The sequence below is a fragment of the Miniopterus schreibersii genome, assembly GCF_964146895.1.
Source record: "Miniopterus schreibersii genome assembly, chromosome: 15".
Classification (NCBI taxonomy): domain Eukaryota; kingdom Metazoa; phylum Chordata; class Mammalia; order Chiroptera; family Miniopteridae; genus Miniopterus; species Miniopterus schreibersii.
Window position 1 is genome coordinate 14,680,644 of NC_138115.1, and position 27,380 is coordinate 14,708,023.

The 27,380-nt window shown below is 39.6% G+C and overlaps 1 protein-coding gene across 1 annotated transcript in view; it reads left to right on the forward strand.

Moving 5' to 3' along the window:
- Positions 1-27,380, forward strand: part of ERC2 (ELKS/RAB6-interacting/CAST family member 2) — an 809,820-nt gene that overhangs the window by 227,210 nt on the left and 555,230 nt on the right. The window contains exons 5-6 of the mRNA XM_081160189.1: positions 14,777-14,932; positions 26,296-26,463. Coding sequence (XP_081016315.1) covers positions 14,777-14,932; positions 26,296-26,463 — 324 coding nt within the window. The remainder of the gene's footprint in view (positions 1-14,776; positions 14,933-26,295; positions 26,464-27,380) is intronic.

The window sequence follows — 27,380 nt, forward strand, 5'->3', positions numbered from 1 at the left end:
ATAGAAAAAGGGGAGCACCTCCTATCTTATTTATGAGGCCAATACAACCTTGATATTAATACCCAACAAAGCGATTACAAGAAAGGAGATTTATAAGCAATCATTTTCAAACCTGTTGTAAAATATCCTGGTGAACTGACTTCAGTGACAATTAAATCACATGACTAAATTATGCTTATTACAGGAATACAAGGACTAACTTTTGGATATCAATTAATGCTGTTTACCAAATATCAAATGTTATTTAATGGGATAAAGGAGTAAAATTAATAAAATTTCAATAAAAAAGAAGCTTTTAGCAAACTCAGATTAGAGAGAGAGGATTTTTTTAATCTAATAAGAGGTAGCTACAAGAAAGCTACAGACAATATATTTAATTATTAAATGTTGAAAGCTTTTCCTATGAGATGAGGAACAAGACAAGAATGCCTATTGCTATCAATTCTATTCAACAATATTCTGGACGTCATGGTATAAGAATTAGAAATAAATAAATAAAACCACTGTTATTCACAGGCACCATAATTTGTGTGTAAAAAGTCTCAATGAATCCGTGTATAAACTATTAGATTAATAAATGAACTTAGCCAGATAGGTTGTCAGTATTTTTAAATGAATCATATGTCTGCATACTAGTAACAATTACAAAGTGAAATTTAGAAAACAGTATCATTTCCGATCTCATTAAAAACCCTAAAATATCTAGGAGCAAATCTAGCAATGGTGGTACAAGATCTAATTTAAAAAGAAGATAGAAAACATAATTATATACAGACTAAACAAAATCTCGAAACAGATGAAATAGCTATTAACAAGTAAGTGGAAAAACAGTGGATATTCATACAATGAAATGCTATTATATGGCAATCAGAAGGACCGAGCTATTGCTCCATGTAATAACATAATTGACTAGCCCCAAAACAGTGTTGAAGTAAACCAAACAGAAACCTATATAATATGATAGTGTTTATATGTGTTTCAAAAACAGACAAAAGTAATCAATGGTTAGATATGTGGATAGCGGCTAATCTGGAGGAGAGAGGTTGTGGAGGTTGAGAGGGGGCATGAAGAAAGCTTCTGGAGTACAAGTAATAATAGTATGTTTCATGATCTGGTTGCACGTTCCCAGATGTAGTCGCTTCGTCATAATTCATCATGCTGAAAATCTATGACTTGGCCACCTTCTTGTGTATAATATACTTTAATTTAAAGGTTCATTTAAAAATAAAGAAAGAACAACTCCACAATAAAAAGACAAATAATCCTCTTAAAATTGGGCAAAGGATTTGAATAGACACGTCTTCCAAAGAAAACATACAAGTGGCCAATAAGGACACAAAAGGATATCCAGCATGATTTCTCATTAGGGAAATGCAAATTCAAAACCACATTTAGATACAGTTTAAACCCAACTAGGATGGCTAATGTAAAAAAGACAACAAATGTTGGGGAAGATGTGGAAAAACCTCGTATGTTGATGTTGGGAATATGAAATGGTTCAGTCCGTTTTGGAAAACTGTTTGGCCACTCCTCAAAATGTTAAGCGGAGTTACCATGTGACCCAGCAATTCTACTCTTAGGTGTACACCTTACTTGAATTGAAAACATATGTACAAATAAAAACCTATACACAAATGCTCATATCACCCTTATTAATAATAGCCCCAAAGCTAAAACAACCCAGAAGTTCATTATCTTGTATGAATAAGCAAAATATGGTATGTCCACATTTTACAGCGGAATATTACTCAGCAGTCAAAAGAAATGAAGTGGATAGACCTTGAAAACATTATGCTAAGTGAAAGAAGCCAGCTGTGAAAGACGCCGTAGTATTTAATTCCATTTATATGAAATGTCTAATAAAGGCATATCCATGGAGACAGACAGATTAGTGGTTTCTAGAAACTAGTGGGAGGGTAGAAAAGGCAGTGACTGCTAAGGGGTACAGGGGTTTGGGGTGATGAAAATATTCTGGAATTAGACAGTGGTGATGGTTGCACAGGCCACTGAATTCTACACTTTAAAAGGGTGAATTTTCTGGTATGAGTATTATATATCGATAAAGCTGTTAGTAAAAATAAAGATATTACTAAGGAAAGGATAATAACTTTGATTACTTAAAAGTTAAAAAATAAAAATAGAACTATAAAATAGCAACTAAGAGATGTATATCAACATTTATAGTAGTTGGAGACTTAATATTCTCAATATATAAAGAGAATATATTTATCAATGTAGAATAAAAACTTGGAAAAATATACTAAAATGTTGGCACTGATTCTGGATGGGGAGATAATAAAGGATTTTTTCCCTTTTCTTTTTCCATCTAAAGTTTTATGTTTTCAATAATGGGCATTCATTGTATAGGAAAGATTAGGAGTTATTATTTAGGAAAAACAACAATTAGGTGGTTAGAAGAAAAATCATTTTTAAAAAACTTAAAGATGTACAATTTCTTCTATTCTTGTTTTCTTTTGTTGAATTGAGAAGTCTCCAAAAGGGAGAAAGTTAAATTATCTGAGAAAACTAGAATTGGCTCTGTTGCTTAACTGCTTCTCTCAGCTCCAGCATTCCCATCCGTGAAATGGGACCATGATACCAGCTTGCATAGGGCTATGGTGGGGATTGAAATGGATTTAGGCATAGGAAAACCCTGGCACATAATAGATGCTCAAGGAATCCTTCTCATCCCTTCCCTTTCAGCCTGAACTTGAGTTTTACCTGTAACAAAGAGGTAATACATTTGAGCAAGGACCACCGGAGAGAAGGAATTTCACAAACTTACTTCAGGCAGAGTCTTAGCTCTGAACACACATACAGTTTGCTTGTGGAAAGACTTTAAAAGCATCTTTGAAAGGAGAAAGCAGTGGAAAAAACATAGCAGCCCCCAGTGGGCCTGTGGCGTAATAAATGGCCCAGGGACTAAGCTTTCTGGCTGTTGGGCTTTTGGCAAGTCACTTGTCCCCTCTGGCTCTCACTGTTCTCATTTGGCATATGAAGGGATTGGACTTAGTGTCTTGCTTTCAAAATTCTTCCAAGTCTGGAGGCTTGGTGACTGACTATTTGGACTCCCAAAGGACCTGTCTAGGGTGTCCGAATTGACATGACATTCGTGCAGAGTTTAAATCTTTGCTTTGTTTGCTCCAGCTTGGCCAGCCCAGCTCAGACCAGCAGCCCAGACCCTCCCTCCCGCTGGTGCTCGGGTTCCCAGCCTATTGTTTATTTAGGGATTGCAATTTCCTCGTTGGCGTGCGCCCCCGCCAGCATGGTTTAGAGTCTACCACAGGCCTCATGTGAACTTCCCCTTTCAAGTCTCAGTAATGACAGTGTGCCGGCTGTCACATGTCTCATCCCTGAGGCATGGTCCAGTTTCCACATCCATCAGGCCGCACTGGTGACTTGGGGTGGCCTGAATTCCTCTGCCGCCTGTTGCTTTTTCCATGAGACAAACTGGTTGAACGTAGAAGGATTTGCGGTATGTTTTTGAAATCCTGAGAATGAGGCCCCAAACCAGGGCAGTTGGGGACTTTGGGGCAGTAGGTTCAAAGGAATGGGGAGAGCAAGTTCAGGTTGCTGGGCGGCCAGGAGGGAGAGCTCCTTCACCCGTCTTTTCCTAAAGAGCACTGGGAGAGAATCGAGCGGTCGGATGACCATCTTTTTATGACTCCCGAACCTGTGGGAATCCAACCCTCGCTGTGTTCAGATAAATGTGGATGCGATGTCCATCCAGCCCGAGGGAGGGCGGGGCTGCCCACCCTGAGCACTGCGCTCATCTGGAAGCAGTTTCTGAAATTTCTTCCTCCCTCTCCTCTGGCCCCAGGCTCTTCACTATTTTCTTTCGACCTGGCTCTGTGATCTTTAAGGGCTAAAAGTACTGTGTGGAAGAAAGGACCCAAATGGCCCAGCCTCTAGGTGCGCACAGTCGCCGCAGCCGGTCTCTCCTGAGGCTGGCCTGGGGACAGACGGACAGCAGGGTCCGGTACGTGGCCTCCTCTCTCCTGTTCAAGGGAACCGTCCCAGGTTTTTAAGGGTGTGAAAAATGAGGAAAGACGACAGCTTAGGTGATACCAACAAATTTTATTTAACGCGTCATGAAGCGGGCAGTCTCCATTTGGAGAACTGCAAAATTGGGCCAACGGCAGGAAGTTTTCTAGGATAAAGAGAAAAAAGAGAAAAAAAGGAAAATGTCGTATTGGCTGGGGCCACAGTCAAGCTCGTTGGGGGTGAGAAGGGACAAGGAAATAGGTGCAGAGCCCCGGGCCAGCTTGGCACGTGGGGGCTTGGTGGCTGGATACAACGGGGCGTTTGCAGGGACCTGAAGGAAGTTTCGGTTTGCTGCTGTGGCATCCTGAGTGGGAGCAGCTTCATCTTGGGCCTAGGAGGTCATTTCAACAAAGGGAAAACCCTAGGCAAGTTACCTAACCTTCCGTAGATCTCCTGATCTTAAAATGGGTAAAACAAGTACTTAATTCATAGGGTTAGGGGGAAGATTAATGAGATTTTTCTAGCATAGTGCTTGCATAAGTAATCAATACCCATTAGCTGTTGTTTTAACTGTATTTTTAATACTGAATGGAGAACCATTGTTTGCTCCTGTCCCATGTGGTGCAAATTTATTTATATTATTAACATAAACAGGAAAGATATATAAAAAGAAAATTTTTTGTTTTATTTTTCCAACCTGAGGAACTTACAAGTAAATACAGGTTTTTGTGCCACCCCTCACCCCTGGAATGGAATATTGTGGGGTGGGACCAAGTCATCACTAGTTTTCACTCCCTCCCTAGGTGACTCTGGTCTACCCGGCGTGCACACTGGCCCCGGCAAGCCTCTGCGTCCGTGTGGGTTACAGGCACGTGGAAATGGAAATGATTTGGATTAGTCAGTGCTCCTTTCATGCACCGGGGATGAAGAAAGCTGGCAGTACTCATTGAAGCAGCTTTCGATGTAGGGCTGATATCAGCCTAGAGGCACAGGTACAGCTACATTGGTTGTTAAAATATTGATGTACTTCTCCGGTCACCCCAGAGCACGTCCTCACTGGAGTCTTTATCGTGGATTCCCCAAACCCAGCAACCAACCAGTTAAACCCTGGCCCTGCAGGGACTTCCCAGACCTGGTTCCAGGGCTCCAGGTGGTGTCCGACCCTGTTGGTTCTTACCCTGTGCTGCACCGATTGTTGAAAGACTCGGCAGTCACCTCCCACACTGGGGCTCAGTTTCCAATTACGATAACACAACTCCATCGAAACTGCCCTCACGTCACCAAGTGATATCCTATTTTTTTCCTTAGTCTTTAGTCTCTACAAACATTTCTTCGACTTCTCTTCCTTCTTGAAACTCCAGTCTCTTGTTTTCTGTGACTCTTTCATGATTTCCATTAGATTTAGCCCATTTGTTTTGGTGACCCCTGCGCTGATTTCTCTGTCCGTGATTCTCAACCGTGTCTAGGAACTCTTTCACCTCTAGGCTGGTGATCCGTCATCTCTGTTGTCTCAACTTCCGTTTTGGCTTCTGTTTTTATTATTAACTTCCCAAAGGCCACCCTATTGCCTTCTTTCTCCCCCCCTTTTACCAGTTATAAAGGACTCCCAGTCGGACCCAAGTACAAACTCCTGGCTCCATTCTGAAGACTGGTTCCCATTCAGCCTTACCTTTCTTTCATTTCCAACTCTGCACCCCAAAGTGACCCCTACCTTTTAATCCGCGTTGTCGTCTTACCCCTCCTTGATACACACTCTAATCTTTTCTCTTATTCTTTCCAAGTATATTCATTAAATAGTGTGTGCTGGACACCATGCTAAGTGCGCCTGAATTTGTACTATTACTTCCAGCTGGAAAGAATTTCATCTTCTCTATTACAGTCTTAGCCTTACCCATCTCCAAACCCCATCGTAGGCTTCTGTGCTTTCTCTAGATTTCTTGACTCTACTGTGGTGGTCTTAACCCCTTTTGGACGTCTCTATCTGTAGGCTTACAGAATATTATATCTAATTATATGTTGCTTTTTTATCTTTTTCACTATCACTTGTGTATTATATTCTTCTGGTTACAAATGACCCTGCTATTGTATTTTGTATGCTGGGAACTGGATGATTCAGACGTAGCTGTATCTAGCTATTCACATGACGTTTTAAGGGCCCAATAATTCAGGTGGATTCTTAATTCATAAATCAACGAAGTTCACAACCAGCCCCAGGCCTGTATTTTCCTTATCGTTTGTAATCTCGGGAAAGGAAAAGCATAAACTTAGAAAAGGAGAGGCCCCTCATTTATGTCAGTCCCTTAATCAGACTCTTTATTGGCCTGATGGCATCATGCGCTCATTCCTGGATCTATCATTGTGTCCAGAGGGTCCGCAGAACTCACCACAGGGCAGAGTCACATATCAAAACCCCATGGAAACCACAGGGAATTGGGGAAATGTAGTTCTCAACAGGAAAAGAAGCTGAGCAGACTTACAGAGAAGTAATAGGTACATGCTACTGTGGGAACTAGGAAGAAAGGTAATCTTTAGAGAGCACCTACTGTATGTTCACTCTGATTCCGGAAGGTTTACATGTCACTCACTTAATTCTCGTAATGACCTCAGGTTATAGGGTTAGCAAGGTTAGGAACATGTTCACAGAGTTAAACAGGGTGGACTAAAGCTAGTGGCTGCTGTTTTCTACGTGTGTACCTCACAGAACTGGCGGATGTGCTTGTGATGACAGTGGTAACCCTTCCCCCTCCAGGGGAGGCTTCATGACAGGTCCTTTTCATGCATTATATTTCACTTGTAACTCTATTGACATAACTCTATTAACATGCCTGTGAGCTTGGTCCTATTTCAGAGAGGCATAGTGTCTTTCTCCCTAAGACGTAAAAGCCTGAACCAGGATTTGCGTCCAGGTTTGCGCCTCTAAGGGTTGGCAGGATTGTTTTATCTCTAGCTCTTTTTGTTAGATTTGAGTCCACTAACAACAAGAAGAAATTTGTAGGTGGAGACTGAAACCTCAGAGTTCACGTCCTGTCCAGGAAGAATCACTAGAGACACATCCTCTGCCCCTGGGTCCTTGGTAATGTTCACAGAGACAGCAGACAGGAAGGATGCCCCCAGGGCATGGACTCCTGAGAATGAGTCAGCAGGAGGAAAACCAGACCATGAAAAGACATCAAAGCACCCTAATTGCTTTTCATTTGAATTAGTCCATCCTGATACTGTGCTTGAATATTTTGCTATAAAGAATTAGCTACCATCAGAACAAACAAACACAAAAAGCACCACCGCCACCAAGCAGCATGTCCCCTGTCATTCTCTAATGTAGGTTGTCATCTTTTCACAGTTTGGTAAGACCCAAGAAGACAAGTTTTTGATTTTTTTGTTTTTTCTCCTAACATGGCTGAGGCCCAAGTCGACTTTTTCTTTCTTTTCTTTTTTCTGGAGTGCTTAACGTGGGCTCACATAACCGTGGTTAATCCCACACAGTAAATCCTTCCAAAGGGAGGGCATTACTCAGATAGCCTAAGACCAAGGGCTGTTCAGCTATGTTTGCAACTACAAGTAGATGATTTTTAAAACTTAAGCCTTCAAGAGCCTCTGTGGTATCCAGTAATAATAGTCTAGAACTTTATTCTAAATAAAGTGTAATATAATTATGTAGGGACGTTTCCTGAGCATTAGATCACGTCTTCTTTAAACCAGATTGGCCCTAAGTTTGTTGAACAATGTCCATAGACTGATATGTGATCACGGTGAGTTCCATGCTTTGTAAAAACTGCTTGTATTTTCTTTTTTGGCCTGATATTAAAGTGAAACCAGTAATTCTTACTGTATTTGAAAGGAAAGCACATTGTGACACTCAGCAATAACATAATTACTTTTTGTGACTAAATGATGTTGCTTTTTTGATGTTCCACCTACTTACCCTTTCAGTGTTCACAGTTCCTAGAGAGGAATTGCAATCTGTTTCTTGCTGTTTAAGCAGAACATGATGTTTGACAAATACAGGCATCCTGACTGGCAAAGATGCTCCAGAAAGTTTACTCCCAGGATTTCTATACACTTATGCCAAGTGGGATAGCTTTTGAGAGTAGGTTCATATTTTTCTAAATATACTTGGGCAGTAAAGTTGTCCTGGTCTCTTCTGCTTTGGTCTGTCTTGTCCCTTGGATATGCTGGACACCTGCAGTCATTTAGAATACCCTGTTCACCTGAGGACCTGGTGAAAATACAGATTTATATAGTAAGCAGTTCTTTATTGAGGCCTGATATTCTGCATTTCTCAAAATCTCTCAGGTGATGTCAGTGGTGCTGGTCTGTGGACAACACTGAGTAACAAGGATCTGGACTGAATTCCATGTTAGAGAGAGAGGGGTGCCCATGAATCTCACTGAGATCTACCAGGTAACTCATACACCTGGCAAAATGACTGGTACCCAGTAGATTCTTAATATATATTTGTGAATTAAAGAGAGAACTCCCTGTGTTTAAGTTTACTATCAACTCTAGCAGACGTGTCCTAGAGAAATCCAGAGATTATTTTTGAAAAGATAAAGTGGAGAGAAACTTATTTCAGCTTTTCCTCCTGACTTTCATCCTCACTGTTATAGATCCTGCACTTATGGGCTGTTGCTAATATTCATGGCTGGTTTAAGAATCAGCAGTGTGGGCCCATTGGGTAGTTTGCTACTAGGGGTTCAGTTCCAGTAGTTTATTTATTTTTTTAAACCCTTACCCAAGGATATTTTTTCCATTGCTTTTCAGAGAGAGTCGAAGGGGGGGAGGGAGAGAGAGAGAGAGACATCGATGTCAGAGAGACACCTTGACTGGTTGCCTCCCCAGTGCACCCCGACCAGGGCCAGGGATCGAGCCTGCAACCGAGGTACATTCCCTTGGCCAGAATCAAACCCGGGACCCTTTAGTCCTTGGGCCGATGCTCTAACCACTGAGCAAAACTGCCAGGGCTCCAGTAGTTTATTAGTTTTCCATCAAATACCTAGTTTTCATCTTTTGAATGATAGATGTAAAATAGTCCTGGGTATGAATCTTTAAGTAGGAGTTATGATCTGCAATTTGTGTACCAAATTCTTACAGGTATTATTTGATGAATATGTGGGAAGAAATTACTTGAAAGAGACATTCAGTTCAGATATTTTCTTCTAACTAATGGGGAATGAAGCAAACACATTTCAGCTGTTTTTGTTTTTTTTTTCTCCTTAAACTTTTCTCCCCACATTCTTACAGTCTTTAACCATAAAATAGTACAAGAGCAAAACAATTTCATGGTTGTCCTCTCTCAGGACTATTAGAAAAATGCCACCGGAGACAGGAAGCGAAGCGGCGAGTTCCAGGAGCTTGCGAGTCCGAGTGGTCCCTCACTGCTCGGGCTCAGGGCAGGGCGCAGGAAACCACTTTTGAGTGACAGGAGCTGACAAGGTGATCTGCATATTTAAACCCCCAGTTATTTTAAATTGGGTGTAATCATGGCTTGTTTTCCCTTGAAGAATCCAAATTATTGTTTTGACGCTTCACTTTTGTATGTGACCGTGAGCGTAACGCCCTCATATTTTCCCTAAAGAATTGACTTCTGTAGGAATAATCCCAGGAAAAATTAAATAGAGTACTTTGCTGCAGGACTTCCCAGAGCCTTTCATGCCGATGTGCGCTGGGAACCCTCAGCAAGCATTTCTCAAACTTGGCTGATCCTCTCCACCCCTTTTCGCAGAGCATTTGGGTTTTGTGGCAGAAAAGCTGTTCTGTGTTGTGTTCCACTTTCCCCATTTCTGAGGAAGCCCACAGTTAGCTGCTTGGAGGGCTTGCCTATTTGTGAAACATAGTCAAGATGAGTGTTGGAAAATCACTACACATATTATTTTAAAATATCAGCTACAAATAATATTTAAAGGTGCTCAGAGGATGAAATCTCTGGTAACTGGGAGTGCAGTGTTGCTCTGCCTCCAGCACGCACTCCTCAGGATGCTGCAGCACTTGCCCCTATTTCTTTACTTTCTCTCTCTTCTAGATCAGCGGGAGAGTTGTCGAGCATGTGCACGTGGGGTCTGTTCTGAAAGGAGGGCCCCACTCATGTGCCACATTGGCCCATCGGAACTTGTGAAGCAGTTTCAACCTTTCATAGTCCTACTTAAATATAGATACGTTTTTAGTCATTTATCTAGTTTTAGAGATTTTTTTAAAAAAAGAAAAAAAATGCTGCTCCCTGAATTCCTCAAAGGGAGTCAGTCGAAAAGCTGACATTTCCTTTGCTTCTATTTTTCATGCTTGTAGCACCTCACATCTCTCTCTGGTTCGGCCTTTTGAACATGGTCTTGGGCACAAGCACTACGCAGTCGGATATATCTGTGCATCTCGTATCTGTCTTCCTCTCTAGATCTTAATGACGTGTTCCTATCTCCTTTTCTGTGTCCTCATGACTTCAGGTGTGAGTTCTGTCGCCCTGGAAATTGACTTCCTATGTAAGAACAGAAATATTAATCAGAACAGGAAAAAAAGTAGACCCTATTAAAGTGACTTCTGCCATACCCATTTCTCTGTTCTGTTTCCTTCCCTTCCCTTCCCCCCAACCCATGCTCCTCCTGTTTTGGGGACACCTGTGGTTAAAGGGGAAAAGAAGTTTGTGAAGAAAAGGAAAATCGTTGGGTAACAAGAAAATTAGTAACAGTGAAAGATAGTATTTTCAAAATGTGATTCACCATTTGATGAAAACTTAACTTGGATGTTGATAGGCCAATAGGATTTTCTATGTTAAGATATTTTCTATCTTAACTCAGTTCTGATCTTTCCTTAGCAGTGTGTGATTTTTTAAAGTCCGGCAAAAAGCTTCTTCTAACTCACTTAGAAACTGGCAGTTGTGGTCCTTGCTGATTAAAGCCTCAGGTGTTGACACAGAGGAAGCTGAGGGGTTCTTCTTCCATTGCCTACACGATCTGATTGAGACCTGAAATTCTACCATGTGCTTTCCAAAAAGTAAGGTGTAAGATGTGAGGACTACAAAGTGTATTGTAGTACACACACACGCACAAACACGCACACACATACACATTTATACATGCATATAAATATGGTCACTTTAGACTTGGGTCTGAATTTCTAGGAGATTTTATATATGAAAAGCAGAGATGCTGACCCTTTCTTTCAACACTTAACTTATAGTAAACTCATAAATATTCTACTTATATATTTATAAGTCTCATCAGTAGTCAACTTACATCTCAATAAGGGGAAGACATCTATATCATGTTAATATATATTTTTTCTGTGTTTTAAAGTAAAAATATGATCTGAATGCTTTCATGGATATACATAAAAAGGTTACTGGGTATATCTGGATGATTTGATTGTGGACAATCATAATTGTCTAGCTTTTTGAGTTTTTTATAATGAGCATGTCTCAATTTTATAGCTATAAAAATATTGATTTAAAATGACTCTGAACTTTCAGAAGTTCTTTCTTAATGGCCTTTTTATTATTGCTGCGCTTTTTCTATATGGAGTTCTCATAGCTCAGAGCTCAAGTGAGCACCAAAGATGACTGCCTGCCTTTGTCAGCTTGGACTGCTATAACAAAATACCACAGACCGGTGGCATTAAACCATAAATTAAAAAAAAATAATTTTAAAGTTGTAGTTGATGTATAATATTATATTAGTTTCAGGTGTACAATCCAATGATTAGACATTTATATAACTTACAAAGTAGGCTGCTACTTGTGCTGGGTTTGGAGGTGCCCAGGAAAGGTCAAGGTGTGGGCCAAGTCCAGCTGCCACTGTGCCAAGCCTGGGGCTTCTGAGCAAGAGGTGTGTGGCACACTGAGGCCAGATGCTGCTTGTTTGGGTTTTGTGAATCCTTGAGAGGTTATAGGAAAGTCTGCAGGCTGAACCAAGACAGATAATTTGTATGGAAAAGCCATTGAAGTGGCTTGGGTGGGCCTGTAAGTTGAGTGGGGTGGGGGTCTGAGGGAACCACCAGGGTGGGGCAAATAGTGTGAGCCAGGTTGATGGGACTCAGATATGGCTCCCACCTGCACCTGAAGGGGGTGGGTTCAGCAAAGCATCAATAGTTCTTGCCAGCACTTCCGTCTGGAAGAAAGCTGCCCCTCCAGCCCTCGACTTGAAGCAGGACAATTCAGTTCCTCCCCTTATGTCCCTGCTGCCTTTTGAGCTTTGGTCTAGTGCTGGAGCTCAGCGTGAGTGAGTCCATCAGCAAGTAAGTCCATGAGTGGGCCCTTTAGGAGGAACACTGGGACTCTAGAAGCCCTCCATCTCACTCAGCCACAATCTGCTTTCTTTCACAGCCAGAAATTATGGGGACCTCTCTTTCCAGTACTGTAACTCCGGGCAGCGGAGCCTATTGTGGGGCCAGGACCCCTTACTCCTGAGGGGGGAATTCCACCTCTGAGCTATCCCTCCTGATTTTTTATCATCACCGGAGGATATGTTTATTGACTTTTGGGAGTAAGGAGGGAGGGAGGGAAGGAGAGAGAAAGAGAGAGAAAAAAAACATCAATCGGTTGCTTCCCATATTCAGCCCTGTCTAGGGATCAAACCCACAACTCAGGTATGTGCTCTTACCAGGAATCTACCCTGCAACCCTGTGGTGTATGGGATGGTGCTCCAGCCAACGGAGCCACCCTGCGAGGCATCCCTCTTGAGTTTTACTGTCACACTTGGGTGTGGGACCAGCCCATTCTGCCTCTCTGACCCTCCTACCAGTTCAGCGTGGCTTCTTCTGCATATCCTTAGTTACAGGACTTTTTTTCAGCCACATATCAAGCAGTTCTCATTGACGGCTGTTCTGTAGTTTAGTTGTAATTTTGATGTGCTCATGGGAGGATGTCAGTAACACATTTTCCTATCCCAGCTTCTTGACTGGAAGCTTTAGAAATTTATTTTCTCAAGAGTTCTGGAGGTGGAAAGTCTAAGACCAAGGTGCCAGCACAGTAGGATTCTGGTGAGAGCTCACTTCCCTGCTGGCCGACGGCCACATTCTTGCTGTGTTCTCCCAGGGCAGAGAGAGCGAGAGCACAAGCTTTTTAGTGTGTCTTGTTCTGAGGACATTAATCCCATCATAAGGGCCTCATTCTAATGACCCCATCTAACCTTGATTACCTTCCAAATACCATCATATTAAGGGGTAGGGTTTTAACATGAGGTTTGGAGGCACACAAACCATCTGCCCATAACACTCCCCTCACTCAAACTGGAAGTACACTACACTTCCAGAAATTGCATCTAAAATACAAACAGCCTGGAAGGCTGTACATAAAGACATTAATGATGGTTACCTTTGGATGGTGGGATTAGGAGGGATTTTCTTCATTTTCAATCAGTTTAGAGTGTAGTACCTTTATAGCTGGAAAAAAATGTGGTAAATACTGTTTTAAAGGAAAATGGAATACTGCAGAGTGTACCATCCTGTCATAATCTTGCAAATTTCAGAATCTCTTTGTTTCATCTTCTTGATTTTTTTCTGAGAATTAATAAAAGTTTCTCCAGCATTTCGAGCACTTGGATCTTGGCGCATGCATAGTGGAGCTCAATAAGTAGCTGTGGCTGTTCCTTGTTTTCCTTTCACTACGATGACAATTTTAACGATAGTAATAATTACTATATTGCCACATGAGACATGTTTCAGGCATGTAATATAGGGAAATAAAATAGAAAATAGTCACAAAGTTAGGATGGACACATTTGGGATTAAGTATTTTTAATGAATTAGTTATGAATTGAATAGCTTATTCATTGTCTTTACTTTTGGAACTCTTAGTTTTTTAGATTTTAGAAAAATGAATTGTTAAAAAATGAGCTGGTGGTTTGTTTTAAATTAATATTCAGTTATAAATGTATACAAGCTCCTGGAATCTGTACAATTAAATGGCAGGTAGATGGTGATAGTGAGAAAAAGTGAAACTTTTCACATGTTTCATTCACAAGATTGATTTGAGTCTAATAATCAACTTTGGGGAGTGTCTTCTTTCCCCTATAAGAGCTCTCTCTTCTCTACTTTCTAATGCATCATTTGTTATTATGCTCTATCTGTGTATAGAGTCTATAATTTCCTTAAAAGAATTCTTTATGGTTGTTTTTTCTCAGTTAATCTCACATTCTAGTTTTTTGACTGTGAATCAATAGGTTAGAAATATCCTTTAAGGTAGTAATGTTTTTGTCACACAGGGAGCTGACTGCTTGCCAAATAAATCATGATGTTGTGATATATTATTTCCAGTTGCTATAAATTTTTAATATTTAGTGTATCAGTCATACTAAGTCAAGTTTCAGTTATTTAATTTCACTTATGTCTGCATTTTAGATGAGAATCCTTTTTCCCATTAGTAGATTTTAATTTCCTTTCCTCTCACAGTCAAATTCCAAGCATGCCTTATAAAACCAGCCACAGAATATACACATTTTTGTGTTTACAAGTAGACTCAAGAAAATACAGTGGTAAACTATATCTTAAATTAGAAATTTTCCCACTAAATGGTGTTTTATTTTTTAACACTTTTGATCACTTTTATCACTATTGCTTTGGTAATTTGATTCCCAGGAATTAGACAAACATATCTAGGTAACTCTGTATTGTATTGAGACATGACCTTTATTGGGAGCTTAAAAAATAATCTCCTAAACGATCCTCAGAAATAAAAAAAATGGTCTGAATTCTGGGGTATGTCTATGTCATAGTTAATGTATTACTATCAGAATTCCTCTCTGAAATTCTGTTTTGACGATACTGAAAACAATTTTCTTTCTCTTTCCTTTTTTTATTTAACCAACAGGACACAAAAATTGCTTCGCTGGAGCGGAACATAAGGGATCTTGAGGATGAGATCCAGATGTTAAAAGCCAGTGGCGTGCTGAACACCGAGGACCGTGAGGAAGAGATGAAACAAATAGAGGTTTACAAAAGTCACTCCAAGTTCATGAAAACCAAGGTGCAGTCCAGAGTTATAAACTTTTATACTCATGGTGTGACTGGAAAGTTACAGTTTACATACATACTTTCCCCAAATACCCACATAATCTGCTTTATATGATATCATGAAGTATATGGACAGTAAAGAGGAATGCAAAGATTTTAGTTCAGATGCTTAGATTCCAAAAAGAAATGAGGGAAAACGTTTGGTAAAATTTCTACTTACAAAGGGGTTCAGGGTTTTCTAATGAGTTCGTTTGGTGTCGCTCTGTCTTGTGAATTAACATTTACTTTTAATAGTCCCTTCACTTCCAAATTTTCTGAGTTTTCATGTTTGCTATTTTTTTTTTTTTTTTTTTAAGTTTCCGTCATTGCCACATTTTGGGTCCATCTCTAGATGATTTTCTCAAAAGGTAATGATCTTAGAAGCCAATTTAATTGATTTGAATGATAGGAAGATATTTGGATTTGAGCATAGTGGTTAAGAAAAAAGTGATTTTGAATCCCAATGCTGCTATTTGTACAGATTATTCAACTTCTCTAAGCCTCAGTTTTCTCATCCATGAAATAGGGACAAGAAAAAGAAAAGTACCTCTATCATTGGATTCTTTGACAATACCAAGGGATTATGCATTTAAATCACTTAGTCCCTGGCCTAATCCCTACAAAGCAGTCAATAAATGTCAGGCATTGTTGTTGACAGTGATTATTATTATTATTGTTATCTGTTGCTATGGAATATTTATATGATATTATAGTAACGTGTTTCATTAATTTCTTATTGCCAGTTTTGAAGAATTTGTCTTATATTTTTCAAAATTGAACTGGGCTACAAATGGACCATGCACCCAAATATCTACTATTTTACGTAAGCATAATTATTGAATTTATGAATATCCCAAATAGGTCTTATGAGACTTTGAGGTGCTTTTATCTATTCTTGTCTTTAAATCATTTGCTTCTGAAAATAACCATACAAATTAAAGAATTTTTTTCTACTACTTGCTCTTAAATACTCCCATTCTTGTTATTGATTTTACTCTTGTTTATTGCCTTACAAAATGCAGCAGACTTAAGAGCAATGCAGATTTCTGTGAGAAAGCAGTGGGAGTAGGGAGAAAAAATATTTAGATGATGGTTATGATTTTTATAAGTTGTAAAATAATTGCATACTCATTGCAGAAAATTTGCAAATTATACAGAGGAAATAATAACATCTAGCATCTGCTTCACCCCATATGTATATGTGCGTACATATGTGTGTTTTTTTCCCCTGGAAAAAAACCAAAAACTGTACTTACTTCTGCCAACTTCTCATCTGTAAGCTGACGTTGAGATTATGAATAAAAATTTGGATGAAGTTGTGGAGCTATGAGAAGGAGAATGCCCGGTGGATTAGAATCTAACCCTTCCTTTCAGGGACTGCCACAAAGTGCAGCATGGGTTTTTCTGCTCAGCCCTGCCTCCTGGTTTCGTTTTCGTAGCCCTTCCTTCCCAGAGGGTTGAGTCGAGGTGCAGCAAGCACAGTAGTAGAGTGGCCTGCAGATCATGAGGGATCTTTTCTTCCTCCTGCTATGGTGGCGATGAGGTGTCACTGCCTGTCCAAGATGCAAGGTGTGTCTCCTCTTGTTGGGGTCAGTTGGTCTACAGCACATGAGAGTTCTTTCTTCCACTCTCCTGATTCCATTTTAAATGAGGTTTTTGTTTATTTTCATATAGTTAATAATTATACCTGTTTTCACTGAAGTATAACCAAACACTAATAATAATAAAGTTGTATTTAATATGACTAATGGGGAAATGGACTTCTAAGAAATAAAATAAAAATGAGTTCTTATCATATCCCTTACCTTTTTATATTTCCTCAATTGCAAGGCTGTTTTTATTGAATGGAAGCATGACATTTATTGCTCATGCTTTGTATCATTACTTCAGTTACTTTGAGAAGGGTGTTTGATTCCTTGTTTAAGCCTAGGAATGGCTGAACAGGTCTGTTAGGACGGCTATTGCTAAGCATTTAGTCCTGAGTGCTTGTGTCTTGTGCTTTGTTGGGATCCCTTAGGCTGTGTGAACTGATTCCAGTGGGTAAAGCATTTATCATGGAACTTGCTAAATTGTAGAGGCATGGACTGATACCCTCTAAAATTGGATCACTAACATATTTCATGGTTCATTGTCGCCTATTTGAAAATTTTTTCACAAAGTTTACATGACTATATTGCTTGTCAAATCATCACAGATATGCGAGGAGTTAATTTTTGCAACAGTTGGTTACACACATTGACAGAACAATCTAGAGTCACCATTGGGGTCTCTTGAACTCTTTAATCTTGCAGAGTTAATGGATAAAGCTGCCATTGCTGGAGTTTGAGTAATGCAGCCCCCCATAGACCCGCTAAACATTGCTTCTAGCACATGGCACTGAGCTGGCTGGCTACTGAGGGACACTAAAAATAGTGCATGCTCAAAGTATTTTCCATTCCCTCATACTGACCACTTAGTTGGGAATGTAAGAAATATACTCACAAAACTACCCTGAAATTTGCTGGGAGGAGAGTTCACTTCCAGTTGGAGCAATGCAGGTCTTAGGTTTCGAGGTGGTGGTATTTCTTTTCTTTTTGGTCTAAATATTCAGATTGGTCCAGCAGCAGTGACAGGTCTGGTGATGAAGGCAAACTCAGATTGATGCCAGAGCAATCCTAGAAGGATAAGTAAAAATACCCACCCACCCCAGCTTCACACAGGCAAGGAAGCAGGACAAGCTCAAGTCGATGTGAAACGACACATTTCCCCCCGCAAAAAGAAAAGGGATATTAGATTTAAACTGCAAAAACCTAGAGACTCTGAAACTCACTTGGGAAATGGAAAAGTGATTGTTAAAGTCATTGGTTTACTGAGGCAGTGATTGAAACGGAAATCATAAAAAGACTGGATCCCAACTAACAGAAAATGCTAGATTTGAGGCTGGAGAGTCGACACTACAAACTTTCGTTTTAGTGGCTTATAAAGACCCCAAGAGTCAGAAATTTTTATGAAATGATGCATAAGGAGGGGAGTTGAACTTTATTGGAAACCCAGCCTAAAATTACAGCTAAACATTGTTACTTCTCATTTGCTGTTTGTAATGAATATGAAAACTTTCAAAAGTGGCCCAGGAAGCTTCTCCTTCCCCAGTGGCTTTTGGAGAGGCACCTCAGAATGACCACCGTGTGCAAAGACTAGGTTCAGAGGCGCTGATTGACCTGAGTATTTCTTTAACAGAGGTCAAAGCATGTTTTATCATGTTTACTTGGAAGTTTACTATTTTTTAGGTAAGAATGCTAAGATAAAAACAACCAAATTATGAAACAGTAGCCCCTAAAATTGTTTACATATCCATGTTCTCATTTGCTTATATTTTTCAAATATTTATTTAGCTGAAAATTGTTTTTATGATCCATTGGTGATAAAATCAACTCAACATTTGACCCCTCTTCGTTAACAGTTCATCATCTCAAATCAGTCTCCATCTGAATCTGTAATGATTTGCTCCAAGTAGATAGTAAAGGCAGCTAAGAACAATTCTTATGTACAAACTCATTTTCAGATATAGAAGTATCTTGAAATACATACATTTTCAGTGAAAATGTGACAGAAAGAATGTATCAGTGCTATGGTATGACAAGAAATTGCTGCTAGCATTAATGACTAAGGTGGGTAAAGCATGTAGGTTGGAGGGAAAGGAAGTATTTTTAACAGCTTTGGAAAGGGCACCTCCATTTGGATGCTGAGCAGCTGGCTGGGACTGGTGGGGACTCCTGAAAGCTATGTGATTAAACTATGTAGCAGTGAAGACCTAAATTGCTTTCATAAACATGACATCATAGAAAAACTATGATGCAGCAGTTTTGGGAAGCTGGAAGGTGAAGAGCAGAAATGTAAAAGCAGAGCGCAGTGTCTCAGCTTCTGCAGGGATGCTAGACAGTCGGCCTGGGGGAAGCCCCGGCGCCTTGCAAGCCCTTCGCACGTGCACGTTCCCCTGAGTGCCGAGGCTCTGGGAGCCCTCCTGGGCCGTGCGATGCTCCCCTGCTCCAAACTGCAATTTCTACCCCAACTCAGAGGGCTTAGAGGGATCAGACTGTGAGAGCAGAATGAAGAGGCTGTGAAAAGCAGGAATTACTTTCAGGAGCACCGTTAAGCCTTTAAGAGTGGAATGTAACATTATAAATAATTGTTTTTGTGGTAGGGAAAGAATGATGGCATCTGCTGTTCTGTAGGAGGCTTTGTTCCTCATCTGACACATTTTTCATCCACCGATGATCCCAGTACTTCTGTGTTGGCCACTCCCTCTGTCTTCAGAGTTGGCCAAAGACGCCACTCTGCTGTCTTCGATCTCCCCCTTTATTCTGAATTTGTAGCACATTTTCTTATTGATCTCTGACGGATTACAATCCTCATGACCCAACCTGCATGATAATACACGTATCTTTTGCTGCACATGAGGCCCTATCTGCAGTGCAAGAGAAGCTGTGCTCCTTGGCAGGGTCATTTTTTCAGGGTGTTGGTGTGTCACAGACATTAAATGGTGGAAGAGCTTTCAGACGAGATGAAGTGTGCCTGATGTCCACATGGACTTCATAGAAAGCATGTGATGTCATTCCAGTCGGCTTTTCTTCTTGCCATCACGGAGACAGACCCTCCCCTGGCCCCAGTTCTCATGTATGTTCGATTGCATCACTTTCCATTTTTATTGAGTTTATGGCTATAAAAGAAACCAAAGGCATATTTTTATGGAAGAATATGATTTTCTTTAACCTGGGAACTATATTCCCCTTAGAAAAGCCTTTATTTTTTGTTATTGTCTGCACGAAATATTTATTTAAAATTCATCTCATGGCAGTGATAGTCTGAAAGCTATTTAAAGCAACTGCTTTTTAATATTTATAGACTGAAAGAGTTTTATCATTATCAATCTATTTTTATTGAGTAAAGTAGGTGTATGTAGAACCTGCCATCTTTTTCCTTTATATTAAATACCATTTTGTTGATCAAGTTATTGTCATTCAAATTTCTTTCTCAGTACCCCGCTCTCACAGTAGATTTCTACTCCGGTATTTGCAGAAGTTAGCATAAATCAGTTTTTTCACAGTAAACATCTTCTTTGCTTGGGCATGTGGAGTTAAATTTTTTTTAACATTATTTTCACAAAAATCGGTTTCATATGTGGAATCAACTATATGCTGTGCTGTCAGGTACAACTGCATATGACTTGGAGCCCTATCCCCCGAGAAGAGTGCTGATCACAACAGATTTAATTTCATTTAGAATTTTAGGTAATCCTAATACTGATTTCCCCTCTATTTACACTCTGTTTGCTGTGTGTATGTATGTGAGAGAGAAAACTCTTACTTTTATTCCAGATAAAAATGATCACAGGCTCACAAATGGTTAAATTATAACAATAATAATGTATTTCATGAATTGCACATGCCAGAGCAGTGCCACCACCTGCTTGCACATACCAGGGCATGTTGATAATTAATCATGTCTCTCTCTCAGTGAACTTGTAAGCAAACACAGAATTGTTCTCAAGACTACCTCTTGTCCAGCCACTACCAAACTTTTAGATACGGCAAGAAAGATGAAACCTGTTTGTCCCCTGATCAATCTGACTTGTCCTTGAGAATGGGATTTCCCTCCATATAAACCTTTCTAGTAAATTGTGCAATTTGGAAACTTTGGGATGTGGAAGTCTCACTTCTTTTTAAGCATCTCACTCTGGTCCATGCTCAGCAGTTATTGTCAGTAGCTTGGTTCTTGTTTATGCCAGTTTTAGTTGCCAAAAACAACCAAAAATGATGGGTGAAATATATTTTAGAAATATACATTTAAAAATGTACTTGTGAACTTTCAAGGTAGAAAGACTCTCAAGGGCCAAAACTAAGCCAAAGCAGGGAGCTGGAGTGATAGGTACAGCACTGATTATATCTTCCTGTTAGCACTTGCTAGACAGGTGAACTTGGGCTTTGATTTTCAGTCACAGGGACGTTTCAAAAAAGAGACAGAACCTGGGCCTGCTCAAGATGAAGAGTCCAATAGGAATTCTGCTACCAGTGCCACATAAAGCTGGGACCCCAGACAGCTTCACTCATTAGTGCAAGGTTAAACTAAAAAGAATCTCCCCACTCTACTCTCCTCCCACTCAGTCTAGGGCCTTCAGGGAAAATTATATATTTTAAAACTTTGAGCCAAGTGGAAGATGAAAAAACTAGCTTTGAGAGTCTAACACTACAACTGGCTCTTGCTTGGATGTGCAGCATGAAGTGGTCCAAAATCTTCAAGTAGAGAATGTAGTTTGAAGGGGTCCTTGCATGGTAGTGTCCCAGGCACCGTACCGGCAGAGGGAAGTGCTCTGGAAGGCCTCATGTTAACTTAGGCCTCAAAGTAGTTCTGTAGATAAGGTTATAAAAAACCATGAACAATATATATATATTTTAATTACAAAACCTTCAAGAAAACAAGCCACCATAAGTGATAGCCAGTAGAAAGAACAAACAGCAGAACCAGATGGCAAGAGCTTCAGAAGTTGGGCTTTTAAGACAAACACTATGATATGAGTATGTTTAAGATGTTTAAATAAGTGAAAGATGGTATTGGAATACAAATAAAAGGCAAGAAACTATAAAAATACCAAGCAAGTTTAAAGAGAACCAAATAAAACTTCTAGAAATGGGAAAATATAAACACAAATTTCAAAGCTCAATGAATAAATACAGAGTGGTCACAGAGGAGGGTCACAGAAGAAATAAACTAAATAAACTAGAAAACAGAGCAGAAGAAATTAAATAAAAGATGCAATATGTGAAAGATGAGTTCAGATACATAGAAGATGGGAAAAGAAGGTCAAGTAAAGTATAACCAGAGTTCCAGAGGGAAGGGTGAGTAGAGTCACTATTCAGAAGCCATATTTGAAGAAATAAAAGCTGAGAGTTTTCCAAAACTGATGACAGGTGCCAATTCACAAATTCAGGAGGCTCAAAGCACCCCAAACGGGATAAGTAAAAACAAACCTATCCATTTGTGTCAAATAAAGCCATAACATCTCAGAGGTAAGACTTTTTGTTTAAAAAGTCTTAGGAAGCAGTTAGAACATTTGTCCAAAAGAGATACATGAATGGCTAATAAGTATGTGAAAATATGCTTAATGTCATTAGTTATTAGAGGAATGCAAGTCAAAACCACAGTGAGATACCACTTTATACCCCTTGTAATGACTATAATTAAAAAGACATAATAACAGGTTCTGGTAAGAGTGTGAAGAAATTAGAACCCTCATATATTGCTGGTGGAAATGCTAAATGTACAGTTGCCGTATGCCCTAGCAATTTTATAGCTATGCACATACCCAAGAGAAATGAAAACCTATGTCCACACAGACTTGTACATGAATATTCTTAGTAGCATCATTCATCATAGCCAAAATATGGATACAACATAAGTGCCCAGCAAGTGGTGAACTGGTAGACAAAATGTGGTATATTCATTCAGGGGAATATTATTCAGCAATAAAAAGGAATGAAGTACTATATGCTCCAACATGGAAGAACCTTGGAACATTGTGCTACATGAAACAAGCTAGTCACAAAGTACATATATTGTATGATTCCATTTGTATGAAATGCCCAGAATAGGCCAATACATAGAGAGAGAAAGTAGATTAGTGGTTGTCTACAGCTGGGGGTAGAGGGTGGGAAATGGAGAGTGACATCTAATGGTTACAAGGTTTCATTCTGAGATGATGAGACTGTTCTAAAATTTTGTTGTACATTGTGAATATACTAACAACTATCAACTGCACACTTTAGTTAGGTGAATTTTATGGTATGTAAATTTTAAATCAATGAAGCTATTAAAAATGCAGCTAATGGAAAATTTCATGACCTATAAAGAATGAATTTGTTGTAGACTTTAAGACAAGTAAACCATTTTGAGAGCTAAAAAACTGGCAGAACTATAAGGAAGAATTTATTATCCCACCATTAAGTGGATATTTTTATCCCACCCTTAGGTAATTAACAGATGAAACAGATTAAAAGATCAAAATATGGAAGAGTGAAACTACTCGATTAAAAGCATTATCAAAGGCCATACACATATACAGAATATTGCACCCAGCAATTCATGATATATATTCTTCTCAAGCACACAGTATACAAAGTACATTTATGAAAACTGACCACATACTGTGTCAGTACACCAAATTTTAAATTAGTATCAAACATACCATGTTCTCTATTCATGAAGAAAATAAAAAATCAAAAGCACAAAGATAACTAGGAAACATGCATGTATTTGGAGATTAAGACACATACTTCTGAATTATTCAGGGGACTAAAGAATAAATAATAATGGAGATTAGAAACTATTGATGACTAGACAATCATATCAATATTGCATATCAATCTAGTGGACTTGAGTGAAAATTATACTGATAGAGAAATTTATAGTCTTCAGGCTTTTTTCAGGAAAGAAAAAAGACGGAACATTAGTGAGATAAGCATCCAGCTCTGAAAGTTAGGGAAAAAGAAAAGTTAGGAAAAGAAAATAGAATAAATCTGCCCTCCCCCCCAAAAAAAATTGTAGGAAGAAAATAATTTAAAAATAAGAGCAGACATTAATGAAATAGAAAAAATGTTGGATGACCAAGACAGCCAAAATTGGAGAATTGAACATGACATGCCTCTGCTGAGTTCATCAAGAAAAAGAGTAAAAATAAAGAATATTAGGAATGACAAAGAAGACATAATCATAAACACTATAGTCAAAGATAAATGGGCTTTATGAAAATTTCTTGCTAATAAAGGTAAATATTTAGATAAAATGCAAAAATTCTTAGGAGGGGAAACTTATCAAAATTGACTGAAATAATTAGAAACGTGAATATTCTATCAGCAGCAAAGGTGGATGAAATAAGTAATGGTCTTTGGAAAGAGAATGCCAACTCTAGATGGTTTTGCTGGTGATTTGTAATGAACAGTAATGGGAAAAAATTTCAATTTTATAAAAATCACTTTAGAACACATTAAAAGAAGGAACACTTGAGGGCTAAATTAATGCTAAAACCTGACAAAGACAGCTTAAGATAAGAAAATGATAAACCAATCTTACTCGTAAACATAGATAAAAGTTCCTGAAAAATATTAGCAACTGAACCCAGTGAAATATAAAAAATATAACACATATTGCATAGAACACTCAGTGGAGTTTTTTATGGTAATGCAAGGAGAGGTTAATATTTTAAAAATCCATTAATGTAACTCATTACAATAACATAGAAAGTGAAAAATGTGATAAATCATGAGATGCAGAAAAATGTTGGATAATAGTAAATGTTCCATAATGAATTAAAAAACAAACAAACCACAGAAACTCTTGCCCCGGCTGAGTGGCTCAGTTGGTTGGAGCATCGCCCCTTACACCGTACACCAAAAGATTGCCAGTCGATTCCTGGTCAGGGCACATACCTAGGTTGTGGGTTCGATTCCCAGTTGGGGCTCGGAGAGGAGGCAGCTCATCAATATCCATGTTTCTCTCTCACATCGATGGTTCCCTCCCTCCCACCCCCTTTCTCTCTCTCAAGTCAATAAACATATCCTCGGATGAGATTTAAAAAAACCACATAAACAAAACAAAAAAACCCTGTCTTGCCAAAGTTGTAATAAAAGGGAACTTTCTGAAACCTAAGAGTGCCTATAAAAAGCTAAAACAAACATGAAAGTTAATGGTGAAACACTGAAACCCTTCCCTTTAAGACCAGGAACAAGACAAAGGGGTCACCATGTCCACCAACCTCTGTGTGGCTGGTCTGGGCTCCCTCAGCACAGCGGGTGGACAGTGACCCGACTTCCAGCACGGTGGCCGGAGCTGCCATTCCCTCTGCAGGCCGGGGCCGGGACAGGCATGCCCGACACTTTTTCTTCATGTAGCTGGGAGAAGCAAGTCACAGTCAGTCTAGCCAGGTTAAGAGGAGGGAACAAGGACCTCACCCCTAGTGTAAGGAGCAGCATGTGTGTACAAACAGGAAGAAACGGGTGGCAATTGTCTTTAGAGATCATCTGCCATTGCTCCTATCAGACTGGCAAAAGTGTGGAATGCCGGTGACAGGAGATATTGGCAAAGATGCGGAATGATTGCAGAGTGATTAACACACTTACACAGTGCTGGTGACCATGGAAATTAATATAACTGCTTTGGAAAACATGTGCTTACCTAGTGAAGTTGAAGATGTACATACTATGTGGCCCAGCGATTTAACTCTTAGATTATTTTTGCTATGTGTACCAGGTGATATGTATAAGAATGTTCAGAATAGCACTTTTTGTAATAGCAAAAAATGACACATACACAAAAAACACACCTTGGAAACAAACCCAAATGTCTGTCCGCAGCAGAATAGACAAATAAATTGTGGTGAGGTCTTACCATGGAATGCTGCTCTTAAATGAAAACAAACAAACTGCATGTACAATAACGCGATTTAATCTCCAGGACCCATGTGTCATACATTGAGTAGAGAAAGGCAAACAAAGTTCAAAACCTAAATAGTATGCAAAACGAAATGGCATGTCATTTACAGATGCAAAAATTATATGGGAAACCTAAAAGACAAGCAAGAAAATGACAGGCACAAAATGTAGAGTGGGAATTATTGCCGAAGGGGGGAAGAAGGAGATGGAAATGGGTTGGAACACGTAATTCTAATAATCTTTTCTTGGTGAATTGAATGGTGGCTATTCCTTGTATTATTTTCCCTTATACTTTATTTTTTATTTCTTTTGTGTTTTCTCAGTATTTAATATAACCCAATACTTATTTTGGGGAGATGGGAATTCTCTTTTGTCAAATAATGCCCTTGAACGATCATTTCCACTGGGGGGCAGTAGAGAAGGCCCAGGGTATGCCTTGGGTTAAGTTCCTTTCTTAGCTCCCTGTTTACCTTCTGAGGATCTTGGTGACTAGGCTTTGTGGTTTCTTTGGTGAACAGCAGATTGGCCAGGAAGCCTTCATTCTGCTGTGAACCTTGGTTCTCAGTGGGGTGGACGGTGGAAGGTGGAAGGCAGTCTGCTGACCTTACCTTTCCTGTTTTCTACACTGTCAGCCTCCTTGACAGAGCCACCCCAGATCCCAAAGACTGTTTGATTCTCAGGGCCATCTTTTTCAGCAAACTCACGGCCTGCCTTTTTGGAATAATGATAAGTGGCTATTCAAAAATAAAAAAGAAATAATAAGTCATTTAAAGAACACACAAATACACACACACAAGAAGGAAATAGAAATCAGGAGTTCCCAAATCTAGAGTAGTATCTGTGGCTTCTAATTTCTTGCAATTTTGTTGTTTTACAGATTGATCAGCTGAAACAGGAACTTTCAAAGAAGGAGTCAGAACTTCTTGCCTTACAAACAAAGCTTGAAACCCTTAGCAATCAGAATTCAGATTGCAAGCAACACATCGAAGTGCTTAAAGAGTCGCTTACTGCCAAAGAACAGAGGGCTGCCATTCTCCAGACTGAGGTAAGGCACTGTCTCAGGACTCGGGCAGCAGGCACTGAGTCCATAGAAAATGCCCTGTCTGAATAGCTTGCTTTAGAAGATTCCTTATCCAGACCCTTGGAGCCAGAGGTGTCTTGGATATCAGCTATTTGGGGGATTTTGGAAAGGTAAGAGCCGTTGCCTGTATCGTAGACTGTATAACACTCCCAGTGGGGTTGCTGGGTGTGTCATACAAACACATGGATATTCCTGCAGAAAAAAATTTATCACCAAATAAAGACTACATAAGGAGCCTCCTGTCAGTTCCTGTCAGGTTGTGCCACCAAAGGAGTTTGCTTCACACTTGGGAATTTTTTTTCCATTTGTCAGAGCTTTTCGGATTTGGGAACCAAATTGGATCTGGAATGGCTTTATTTTATCAAAAATCATTTTTAAAAATCAGAATGTCATTTACCTTCCCTTGTTGTGTATCAGTATAGGTTCCCCTTCTGGCACCCGTGGTCCCAGAGGTTTCTTACTTCCTAAGGAGTATCCTCAATTTTCAATATTCTTTTACCTATTGAAGAAAGTTGGTATTGTGTGAGTTTCTTAAAGGAAATGTTGGTTTGTTATTTCTTTTTTTAAAAAAATATTCTTGTTGATTTTTAAAGAGAGAGGGAGAGAGAGAATCATCAATGTGAGAGCCTAACATAGATCGGCTGCCTCCTGCGCGCCCCCTTCTGGGTATCAAGGTGCAACCCAGTGTGCGCCTGCCCGGGAATCCAACCAGCCACCTTTTGGCGCACAGGGCGACGCCCAGCCAACTGAGCCACGCAGGCCAGGGCAGTGTGTTATTTCTTATTCACACTTGGAAAAAAACCAAATATATGTTACTATCCTATTTCCTTGCTTCTTTCCATTGGATTATATCTTTGGGGCAGCTAAGGAATGCAAAACAC